General features: G+C 46.0%; 1 protein-coding gene across 1 annotated transcript in view; it reads left to right on the top strand.

Moving 5' to 3' along the window:
- Positions 1-12,580, top strand: part of COL27A1 (collagen type XXVII alpha 1 chain) — a 257,922-nt gene that overhangs the window by 165,814 nt on the left and 79,528 nt on the right. The window contains 1 exon segment of the mRNA XM_043989157.1: positions 6,231-6,284. Within this exon segment, the coding sequence (XP_043845092.1) occupies positions 6,231-6,284 (54 nt within the window).

Here is a 12,580-nt window from a genome sequence, read left to right on the forward strand (position 1 = left end):
TTTCCCTATGTTCTTTTTTTGGAGATCATCCCAACATAATTGACCCATGCCGGTGCCTTTCATCTATGCAGACTCCTTCCAACTTCTTAGGAGTTGCATGTATCCTTATAGGAATATAAGTATATTATATAGAAATATAAACAATTTAACTCCATGATTACTCTTTCATATTTACCTTTATATGCTTCTTTTATATCTTGTATTTGAAAGTCAAATTTTCTATTTAGCTCTGGTCTTTTCATCAGGAATGCTTGGAAGTCCTCTATTTCATTAAATATCCATTTTCCCCCAGAATGATACTCAATTTTGCTGGGTAGATTATTCTTGCTTGTAATCCTAGCTCCTTTGCCTTCCAGAATATCATATTCTAACTCCTTGATTTCTTTAATGTAGAAGTTGCTAAATCTTGTGTTATCCTGACTGTGGATCCAAAAGATTGGAATTGTTTCTTTCTGCCTGCTTGAAGTATTTTCTCTTTGACCTGGGAGCTCTGGAATTTGGCTATAATATTCCTGCATGTTTTCATTTTAGGATCTCTTTCAGGAGGTGATTGGTGTATTCTTTCAATTTCTATTTTATTCCCTGGAAGATATTAGGGCTTTATCATTTCATGAAATATGATGTGTAGGCTCTTTTATATCATGGCTTTCAGGTAGTACAATAATTCTTAAATTATCTCTCCTTGATCTATTTTCCAGGTCATTTGTTTTTCCAATTACAAACTTCACCTTTTTCTAATATTTTTTTTATTCTTTTGACTTTGTTTTATTGTTTCTTGAAATCTCATGGGGTCATTAGCCTCTGGCTGCCCAATTCAGCTTTTTAAGGAGTTCTTTTCTTCAGGGAGTTTTTTGTACTTCTTTTACCATTAGCTCAATTTTGTTTTTGCTTTTAATTTTTATTTTTAAAAACTATTTTATTATTCTCCAGTTACAAATAAGGATAGTTTTTAACATTTGTTTTCATAGGATTTTTAGTTCCAAATTTTTCTCCTCCCCTCCCTCCCCTCCCTCCTCCCTGAGATGGAAAGCAATCTGATATAGGTTATATATGTACGATCACATTAAACATCAATTTTGGTTTTTTAAGGTGATACTTTCTTTTGTATTTACTGTATCTCTTTTTACTGAACTGTTAATTATCCTTTCATAATTTTCTTGCCTCACCCTCATTTCTTTTCCCAATTTTTCCTCTACTAATCTTGTCTCTTTTAAAAATTCTTCCAGGAATTCTTGCTGGTCTCGGGTCCAGTTAGCATTTTTCTTTGAGGCTTTGCTTATAGGAGTTTTCACATTGCTGTTTTCTTCTGAGTTTATGTCTTGGCATTCCCTGCCACCATATTAGCTTTTTATGATAAAGTTATTTTTTTGGCTATTTGTTCATTTTCCTAGCTTCCTTCTTCATTTTGAACTTTATATTTAAGCTTGGGGGTGGGGAGGTACTATCCCAAACTTCAATATTTTTTGTGCTGCTGTTTTCAAAACTAGTTATGGGGGTCTGCAAGTTTTCTGTGCTTCCAAGTTGATATTATCCTGGGAGAGGTGTGGTCACTGCTTTCCCAGTCTGCTGTCTAATCTTTACCAGGAAAGTTCCCTATTCCCCTGCAGCTGCAAGTACTACTGCTCCTCTTGGTCCTGGAGCTGTGATTAGAGTTACTGCTCCCATATGACTAATCACAAGCTCTCCTCTCTTCACTGAAACTACAACTTAGACTGAATATGGCAATAGAATTACCACTCAGTGCCAGCTACACCCAGTGTTAGCAAAGGGTCCCTCTAATCTCTTTCTGACTAGTTGTCCCACTCCCTTACCATCTCTGGGATGAGAGTTCCCACTACTACTGCTGTTTCTTCTGCTGTCATGACTGCCTCAAAAACTGGTAATCTGCTGTGCTCTAGATCTTCGCCCACCCCAGTGTTACAGACTTCTCCTGTGGACCTCCTAAGTTGTTTTAGGCAGGAAAAATGTCTCCCTCCAATCTTTTGTCGACTCTGCCATTCCAAAATTTTATTTGAGGTGTTAATTTAAAGTTTTTAGGAGGGGAATGTTGGGAGAATTCAGCTGGGTCCCTGCTTTGCCATCTTGGCTCCCCATAAACACACTTAGCTCTTCTAATCCTCAGTCTCCTCAACTGTACATTGGGTGACAGAGAGACTGGAGAGTCACTAACGAGCCTCACAAAATGACAGAATGACGGGTGAGTGAACTCTGGAGCAGCTCGCTTAAGGGAATATCATGCCTGAGCTTCAAGAATGAGACCTCGGGGGACACGGGACCTGAGGGTCTGGGAGATCAGCACGTGGAAATGAGCTGCTCTCTTGCATGTGAAATCTTGAGCCTTATTAAGTCCAGCTGTGGCTCATTCTTCCCTCGGTGCATCCCAGTTATGTGAATGCTGTAGCCAACTCCTCGCCTGTGCCTTGGAGGAGGCTCTAACCTGAGCTGTAAGAATACTAGGAACTGGGAAGGGAACCTTTGGCTCAATCTGCAAGGGAGGCTCAGAAAGGGGAGAGAGCAAGTCATGTCTTCCTTTCTATCACCACCACCATCAATGAGCGTCCATTATGAACTTTGTTTGAAAGTGGACCCCAAGGGCTTGGGGACAGGGAGGGACAACTTCCTACCAACCAGTCGCCCCCTCAGGGTACCCAGGTAATGACAGTGCTGGGGGCCACAGGAATGTATTAAATATTATTATGGGATCATTGATCTGGATCTGGAAGACACTTCCAACACCCTCCTTATTGCAGGTGAGGAAACTGGAGCCTAGGGAGGTAGTGACATCTTCAATATCATACAGGAAGGAGCCCCAGTAGTAGACACAGGGCTCTAACATACTCTGACCAGATCAGAAACGAATTTGGGATTGAGGTTAGAAATGCAAATTATAGTCAGAGGCAAATTTAGGGTAACATCTTTACATGTAACCAAGCTATAGTGTGGGTGCGTGCATGTGTGTGTGTGTGTGTGTGTGTGTGTGTGTGTGTGTGTGTGTAATTATATGAAACTAACAAACAGTGTGACCTTAAACCAATCCACCTCTCTGAGCCTCAGTTTCATTCATGTCTGAAATGAGGTTGTAAAACTAAATCTCCATGGGGACCTTTCCCTTCTGAGCATCTGAGTCTAGGGTTGGTTTTTTGGGGGGTTTTTTTGGTGAGGCAGTGGGGGTTAAGTGACTTGCCCAGGGTCACACAGCTAGTATGTGTCAAGTGTCTGAGGCTGGATTTGAACTCAGGTCCTCCTGAATCCAGGGCTGGTGCTTTATCCACTGCACCACCTAGCTGCCCCTGAGTCTAGGTTTTAAACATTTTTTATTTTTATTTTTTCATATCCTTTATCTCATTTGCTCCTTACACCAAAGTTGGCATGGCAGGGTTTATTATTCCCACTTTCCAGACAAAGAAACTAAGGCTGAGAGAAAGTGACTTGCTCAAGACCATCCACTAAAATGAGTGACTAAGCCAGGAGCAGAAGCCAGACCTACTTCCCACCTTGTCTTTTGGAATTTCCCAGCTCCAAACTGCACGCGTACTGTGGTTAGGAGACAGCTCCATAAAAATGCCCAGCCTCCCTGCTTCTGGTATCCAGGATTCAGATCTGTTGGTTCTTTTGAGCCAAGATCGTTTCCTTATCCTGGATCCCCTCTAGGCAAGGAGGCTAACAGAACAGGGCCTGCTCTATGCTCTCTCCCCCTTACCCCCTTGACCCCAGAAGCAGTCTGGTGTCTGTCTCGTGTTGGACATCACAGCCCTCTTCCTCGGCATTGGGAGCTCTGAGGAAGGAGTAGAGATGGGAGCAGCAGATGAAGTTATTTTTCCAAACACCAGAGAGGGGCTGTGGCTTCCCCCCTGGCAGCTGGAGAGAGACTCACTCTGCTCATAAAATGAACACGCCCGGTCTGGGAATCAGGGAGATGGGCGTGCGGGGGAGTCTTCCCAAGCCTCCAAAGGGATTCCGTTCCTCACACTTCCACCCAAATCTTTGCAGTAGTCATTGTGCTGTGGCTAGCCACACAGTCACACAGATAGGGCTTAGGGACTGGAAGAGATGAGGCAGTGAGCAAACCTGCTTAATCTCTTCTCTTCACCCTCTTCTTCATTTCTCTTCCACTCTCTCCCCTTATTTATCTCACTCTTCATTCTTCTCTGCCTTCCTTTTATCCACCTCTCCTTTTCTCTATCCTTTCTCCTTCCTTTTCTTTTTTCTTTTCTTTCTTTCTTTCTTTCTTTCTTTCTTTCTTTCTTTCTTTCTTTCTTTCTTTCTTTCTTTCTTTCTTTCTTTCTTTTTTTTGCAGGGCAGTGAGGGTTAAGTGACTTGCCCAGGGTCACACAGCTAGCAAGTGTCGAGTGTCTGAGGCTGGATTTGAACTCAGGTCCTCCTGAATCCACGGCCGGTGCTTTATCCACTTTGCCACCTAGCTGCCCCCTCTCCTTCCTTTTCTATCTTGTTCTTATTCCTTCTTTTTTTCCTTTCCTCCTTTTTTCCCCCCTTACTACTTCTCTCCTTCCCTATTTCCTTCATATATTCTTTTCCCTTTATTGTTTCTCCATTCCTTCTCTACAATCCTATTCAGACCCTATTTCCTCTTTCCTTTGGCATCAGAGTGGACTTAGATTTTGATGTCTGTCTCTAAATCTTCTCAAGGGCTATCTGTTTGGGAAGAGACGGGGGTAGGACACAGCCCTTCAAAGGGATCCTATTGTCTTAGCCTGAGAATAATAGTAGTATCTCACACTTATATAGTAGATTACAAAGCACTTTCCTTATAGCATCATAGTACCCATTTCACAGATGAGGAAACTAAAGTCCTCATTTCCTATCCTATACTCTTTTTACTCTACACTAACTGGCTAAGTGAGGACAAAAAGGAGCCTTGGTCTATTTTTCACACAGCTGTAGATGTCCATGTTGTCTCGCCTGTTAAAATGTGAACTCCTGGGGCAGCTAGGTGGCGCAGTGGATAGAGCACCAGCCCTGGAGTCAGGAGTACCTGAGTTCAAATCCAGCCTCAGACACTTAACACTTACTAGCTGTCTGACCCTGGGCAAGTCACTTAACCCCAATTGCCTCGCTAAAAAAAAAAAAAAATGTGAACTCCTTTGGGTTAGAGATTGTTTTGTATCTCTGGCACCTAGTATATTAGCTGAAACTGATGCTTGTTAATCAATTGAGTGATGCTTGAGTGGCTTTGGGAGCCCATCAAGTTCAACTTCCTCATTTACAGATGAGGAAACTGAGACTCAATATCGGTTCAGTGACTAGCCTGGAGTCACAGAGTTAGTAAGTGTCTGAAGAGGCATTCGAACCGGGGTCTCACTGACTCCAAGTCTATCGCCTGTTCACCATTTTAGAGAGTGTGTAGTAAATGGTACCTAGGGTCACCACACCTCCCCAAGTGATTGATTATTGGATGAAGAAAGGGGAGGAAAATAATTAGTTGAGTGACATTGTCACCTGTTAACAAACTTCAAAAAGTGGCTCAGCCCAACCACCCCCCACTCCCCCCCCACTCCCCGGCTGACTGACTTAACAGATTCATCTCTGACCAATAGTTAGCAGTGGGCTGATAGTTGCATCTGCCCTTTCGGAATGGATGTGTCACTGGTCCGGCCACTGACTGCTGACTCACCAGTTCATCTTAACCCTCTGACTCCTTAAGTCTGATAGCTGCTGGGAAAATCCTTACCTACCCATACAAATCAGAGACCGTCTGCTGCTTAACAGGCAGCTGCTCAATGAACTGCTGTGGCCAAAAAAGGTTCTGCACCTGCTGTTCGGGTAGAGATGGCAGGCACATATCATCACTGGGCCCATGTGCTCATTTTTTCCCAGATTCCTAGGTTTATTGGCCTTCGCTCGGCTGTGTTGCACAATGGTTAGAGGGCCTGCATGGGAACAAAGAGGGCATGGAGTCAGCTTTCACCTCTGACAAATGCTGACTATGTGACCCTGGGTGAGTCACTTGACCTCTTGCCCCAGGCAATCCCTAACCTCTAAGCTGCAGAGCTGGTGATGATGAGCTGCCCTGGGAGAGTTAGTTTTCTCCCTGAGAGTTTCCCATACCAAGGAAATTACAGATGTAGACCCCCCAAATCCAAATGGGGCATCCAATCCTCTACAGCTTTCCACAGCCTTTGTCTGGGAGGCATAAGAGAGAGGAGGGGCTGGCCCCAGCTCCTCCCACCCACAGAAAGTACTTTTTAAACTTCTTGGTTTTCTCCCTGCAGGGATCTCCTGGAACTCGTGGCCCACTGGGGATTCGAGGAGCCAAAGGACGTCGGGTAAGCTCCCAAAGAGGTCCCTGGGGCTGGATCATCTCCTGGGGTAGGAGGCCCAGGTAGGCTCTGCTAAGGGGGTGGGTCATGAGGAAAGGAAAGGAGAAGGGAGACAGCCGGTACCTCTCCTGACTACTCCAAGATGCTTGGGAAGTGACCTCTCTTCCTCGGAGCTTTCTAAAGGGAACTCTTATGTTGTTTTGAGGCTCACTGTATCTGCCCTGCCCTCCCCTCCCCCCCCACCAGGCATGGGAGGGACACAGGGGTCAGCAGGCCTCTGGCCCAATAAACATCTTTGCCTGCGTGGCCGGATGCAGAAACCGAACCCAGGTCTGTGTGCAGTGCTGAGCCCAGAAATGCCCATTCTTCTTTCCTCTCTGCTCTCTGGAAGACTAGCGGGTCCAGCCAGCTGTGTACAGATGTGCTCTTTGGCTCCCATCTGCTATCCTCTGCATTCTCATGTCCCCGGGTGTAGAGAAAGTGAGGAGAATGAGATAGCAGGGTATGGCCCAGCAAATACTGAAATCAGCAGTATTAAATGCATCCGTTTAAGCTTTCCCGTAAAAAGGCCTCTTTTCAAAACCCTGGGATGAGTGATAGAAGGTCTAGGGATTTTTTTTTTCTTTTTCCAATGCCCTTTTCCCTTCAGATGGATTTCAAGTGGATTTGGCTTTTCCCAAAACCAGATGGTCTGATAAGCCTGTTGGGCTGCAGGGAGATTAGGAGACATTCCTCAGGCCCAGGCAGGAGCTCCTAACTATACTCAGTGTCACAGGGCTCTGCAGGGGGATTTGGTCCTTGTGTTGGGGAAGCCCCCACATGAGCCTAATGCTTTCTCCCACATCTCCTACCACGTGCTTACAACTCTCAGCTACCCCAGATACTTGCAGCATCCCAGGCTGGGGACCTAGGCTTGTCTCACCAGCACCTCTGTGACAACTGTTTCTGTTCCCCATTCCTTCCCCTTTCTGGAGAGACAGACATTCATTTGGAAGCTTGGCTCTGCAGCGTTGGCCTGCATTTCCTCCACAGATGTCAAACTCAAGAGCTCCCCTGGTCCCAGCCCACTCCGGCCTCCCTCTTACTTAGCAAGCTTCTTCCACTCTTCTCCCAACACTGAGGGGAAGAATGCATCTTCTACTAGAGGAAACCCAGACCCCCAACCACATCAAAGTCCTTCGGGCTGAGCATGTTAGGAGGCATCCGGAATCTGCAGTCAGGCCTTGCTGGAGCTGTGCATTGTACCAACAAGGTGCTCAGGGAGTGTGGGATCCAGTCTTTTAAATCTTACTTCCCCAACTGAATACAGACATAAATACATAATTTACCATCCCCATTCCCATCTGTAGAACAATGGTAGCAATACTAAACTAAGAGTTAGGAGTCCTGGGTTCTAATCCCAGATCTTCCACCAAGGACGTGACCAAGGACATTTGTCACATTCTCCATGCCTTCATTTCTTCTTCTGTAAAATGGGGGTTTTAGAGTAGACAACCTCCAAGCTCCCTTCTAGCTCTGCCATTCCATGGCTCTGTGATTCCCCTGCCAGGTGGGAGGCAAACCTCAGCAATGTGGATGACATGGGCTTTGGGATCTGTGTAACGCGGTGACCCTTCCAAAGGAAAAAATTGGAGCTGACAAGAGTTAGCCGATTCATGGAATGAGGAGTGTGTGAGCAATGGAGTCCTTTCATCCAGTGAGAGAGAGAATGCTGGATTTGGGGTCAGAGGGCTTAAGTTTGAATCCTTGCTCTACTATGTGCTGTGCCTCAGTTTCCTCATCTGTAAAGGCCTGAACCTCCCCACACTGCACACAGTCCTCTGGGGTCCCTCCACCCACCAGCCCCAGCGCCAAGAACTCTCAGGCTTAGGTTGAGTTTTGAGGCACCAGGGGTAGAGGATGAGCTCTCTGAGAAGAGACCCTGAGAGGTAATTATACAGATTTGTCATTCACAGTGGGTTCCCAGTACAGTCTTAATCAGGTCTGGAATGGAAACATTCATGAGATGGAGAGTGTTCATTCCAGGCAAGCCAGACTCCCAGGCCCATCTTCCAGGACTTAATTAAAAGCATCTCACTTGGGGGAGCAGATATGAAAGCATTGTCATATGGCTTTGATTGTAACCAATCCCCGCAACCTGCAGGGCTGATGAGGTCTGCACTGTATTAGTTTGGGAATGGGAGGGGGAGGGGGCCATGTAGTTGAAAATTCAAATTAGCAGCCACTCGTATTTTAGTTCAACCCTCTTGTTTTGGGCCATGTTTATGCTTCTTTCCCTGACCCCACATCCAGGGCCGTTTCTAGGGAGGCTTGGAGCCCAGGGCAAATCATGCTGTGTGGCTCACTTTCTCCCCCCACTCTTGCCCCAGTCCCCCTGAATATATGGATCCAGGTGGCATCTGGTTAAAATGAACATCAGAGACAGCCGCAGAGGGAGAAAGAACAGGATGAAGATTTAGCATGGAGCCATGTGAGCTTCTCTTAGATACATCAGCCTCAGTTCTTTTTCACATCAGCTGAAGGGGCCAAATCCTTCTTCCTGCTTTCCTTTTCAAAGCATGGAGGCCAGGGGTATTGCTCTGACTTTCTCTCTTAAATTTTATCTCCTGCTCTAAGCTCTCAAAGTAAAATGGGAACTCATAGGTTTGCTTCTTCCTAAGTCTTCTCTCTGGTCACCCTCGGGAAGGAGGGGGACAGAATCACTGCCTTCAGAGAAAGACATGGGATGGGGGCAGCTAGGTGGCGCAGTGGATAAAGCACTGGCCCTGGATTCTGGAGGACTTGAGTTCAAATCAGGCCTCAGACACTTGACACTTACCATCCATGTGACCCTGGGAAAGTCACTTAACCCTCATTGCCCTGGAAAGGAAGGAAGGAAGGAAGGAAAGAAAGAAAGAGAGAGATAAAAAGAGAGACAGATAGACATGGGATCACAGAATCTGGTGAATAAGGGCCCCTAGAGGTCGTCCCCATGGTTGGTCCTCTGTTAACTCTCAGGCTTGTTAACACTGAATCTTGGCCCTTTTTGGTCTTTAAGAGATGCTGGATGGGAGATCTCCTAGAAGGGCCAGAAGAGAATCCTCAGTCCCTCCTAATTAGGAGGGGACCGAACCTGCCACCATTTGTAGGTTAAAAAACAAAAGCCATCTAAAGTCACTCCCTTACCCTCCCAACTGAAACCAAAACCATGTCAGGACCCTGGGCTTCTTTCTCAGCCTCCTATATGATCTTCAGGCATGATTCCATCAACCTTCTTAGTTCTGTGGAAAGAAATTGCATGACTGTATTCAGGACAGGTCCTTGGGATCTTAAAGGGATATTGAACTAGGGAAGCAGGCATTTTCCCTGGCTCTTTGGTCACCCACCCCTTGGGTGGGCAGAGAATCATCTGTCTTGACTTTGCTAGGTAAGACTCCAAGCCAGTATCTCAGTAATGTTTAGATCAGAGGTTCTTAACCCTTGGTGTGCCATTGGCAGTCTCTTTAATCCTATGCTCCCTTTCTCAGAATAATGTTTTTAAATAATTAAAGTCAATGTTAAATTTCAGTTAGAGGTTAGTGAAAGTCAAGATGTATTTTTTTCTATCCCAGTTCATGGAACTCTTGAGATCTAGCCAAGGGTCCATGGGCTGGGGGGGTGGGGGTCCATGGACTCAGGGCTAAGAATCCCTGGTTTAGCTGGGCTAGCTGGTCCAGTGAGGCTATGGGATCTTTGACTTACTGCCCCATTCATTCTGGTAAGGACTCAAAACAATCATAAATTGAATTTCTCCACCTTAATGAGCTATGTCGCTAGGCCAGACCACTCTGAAACTCAGCTTTCCCCCTGCTAGAGGAGGATGGCCCCGGCCCTCGTTTCCCAATGAGATCATGTCCCAGTGTTTCCCCAGTGTGGTACCACTGATGGAGTGTGGTGGCCCCAAGCTCTTTTGCCAGCCTGCTTTGGGGCTGATGGTCAGGCTATCCCCTGCCATGCTTATCCCTAGCTTTGTCTCGCCCACAGGCTGCCTGGCCTCGTGCCTTCTCCTTTGTCTGACTCCCTTGTTGCTTTTGACCAGACAGGGAAGGGCGAGTTTTGTTCATCCACTCTTGGCTCAGAGGACTGAGTTCCTTGGCAGCATGGCGTCAACCTCTGGCAGGAATCTATAGGAATGTCAGCTGTATCCTTCTGGGTCAGAATGATGTCCTATCCAGCTCAGCACCCTTTCCGATGGGGAGGGGGAACCATGGTAAATCAAGTCTTTGGCATAGTGGATTGAGCCAACTGACGGTCTTCTATTTTACAAACTCCCCGGCATGGTGGATAGGGCACTAGACTTGCTGTCAAGAAGACTTGGATTCAAATCCCACTCCAGACACTTGCTATCAGTGTGACCCTGGGCAAAGTCCTTTAAGCCTCAATTTTCTTAATCTGTAAAATGGAGATAATAACAGCACCTACTTTCCAAGTTGTCCTGTAGATCAAAGTGCTTTGCAAACCTTAAAGCCATAAATGCTAGTTTGATTTTTTTGGGGTGGGGCAATGAGGGTTAAGGTGACTTGCCCAGGGTCACACAGCTAGTAAGTATCAAGTGTCTGAGACTGAATTTGAACTCAGGTCCTCCTGATTCCAGGGTTGGTGCTTCATCCACTGTGCCACCTAGCTTCCCCTAGCTATTTTTATTATAATGACTGAGTGTGGGACGTGTCTTCTATAGTTTCTTCCTAAGAAATCTAGGGATGTTTCCCTAACATAGAAGGAGATAACACTAGCCCCATAAAGGACCACCAAGAACATCTAATTCAACCTTTTCATTTTATAGCTGAAGAAACTGAGACCCAGAGAGGGGAAGGGTCACACGGCTAGTAAGGCGTGGAGCTGGGCCTTAGAGCCAGGCCTCCTGAATCCCAGTCAAGCATTCTTTCCGCTGCGCCAGTCCTGTCTGATATCCTGACACTGGGCGTTTCTTGTATTGATGGAGGAAGATGAGTTTTTCAAAGCAAGTTTCTTCCAGTCACACTTTCCTGGCATCAGATACATTTGAACCTGGTCCTTCATTCAGACTTTTAATACACTGATTTTTCTTGATCCAATATTTTGACTGGGCTCTAGGACTGGGGCCTAGGTAGGGTCATAAGATTGAGAGCTAGAAATCATCTCGGAGACGATTCCCATCCAACCCTTTCACCCTGCAAATGAGGAAGCTGAACAAACGAAAAAGAAGCAATGTGTCTAGGGGAACACCCATAACATTTGTCAGAGTTGCCCATGGGGGCCAACCCATACCTGTACTCCTCAATCATTCAGCCTGTGTTTGAATACTTCTGGTAATGGGGAACTCACTCCCTCCCAGGGCAGTTTCGATGGTTAGGAATCAGACAACTCTAATTGTTAGGAAGTTTTTCCTTATGTTGAACATAAATCTTCCTTTCTTAATTTTTTTACTCAGTCCTCTCTCTGGGGCTAAGCAGACAATTATAATTATTTTTCTAGATAGCCCCTCAAATGTTTACCCCCTCTCCCCCACCATTAAGTCTTCTTTTCCCTAGTCCATATTCTCTGAGTGTCTTCTCTGGGCCCAACTTGGCACTGTGAAGGATAGAGAAGTAGAAGACAAAGACCCTCCCCTCATGGGGTTTGCTGTCTAGTTGGGCAGACAAGGCCAATACATGCAAAGCAATTAGCAGACATTCTCCCAGGTGGAATGTAATTCAGTGCTGAACTGTGTAGTATATATTAGAAGACCAACAGTGCTGAAAAGTTGAGTTTCATTTGAAGGTTTAAGTTCAGTACCTTACATTTACTCCTGTCAAACTTCCTAATTCTCTTATCCAACCAGCATCATCTCCGACCTCTACCAGGGAGATTTAAAACGGCTGATATTGGCTAGATGGCATCCCTTCAGCAGGTTAGGGGAAAGATCAGGCTCAGGAACAGGAGCTTTCTCGTCTGCCCTTGAAGGGCAGGCTCCATTTGCCAGCTCCCCTCCCCATTATCCTTGGCTCACAGAACACCACCAGAAACACAAATACCACACTGTTCTTCATGTAGGGGAACTCAGCAGGACAACCAGGAAGGAAGGGAAGCCTGGGTCAGATCAGAGAGTCCTGGGGTGCCTTCTGTTCTTCCTCTTGCAATAAGGGCTTCTGGGTTTTTCAGTCCAGGACTCTTTTATTCCCCATGGGGCAATGAGGGTTAAGTGACCTGCCCAGGGTCACACCAGGACTTGAAATCATTGGAATGTGAAACCAAAGTCTTAGAGTTGGAAAAGTCCTTAGAGATCGCCTAGTCTAACCTAACCCTCATCTGAAGATCCCTGGCAG

The sequence above is a fragment of the Dromiciops gliroides genome, chromosome 2 (assembly GCF_019393635.1).
Source record: "Dromiciops gliroides isolate mDroGli1 chromosome 2, mDroGli1.pri, whole genome shotgun sequence".
Classification (NCBI taxonomy): domain Eukaryota; kingdom Metazoa; phylum Chordata; class Mammalia; order Microbiotheria; family Microbiotheriidae; genus Dromiciops; species Dromiciops gliroides.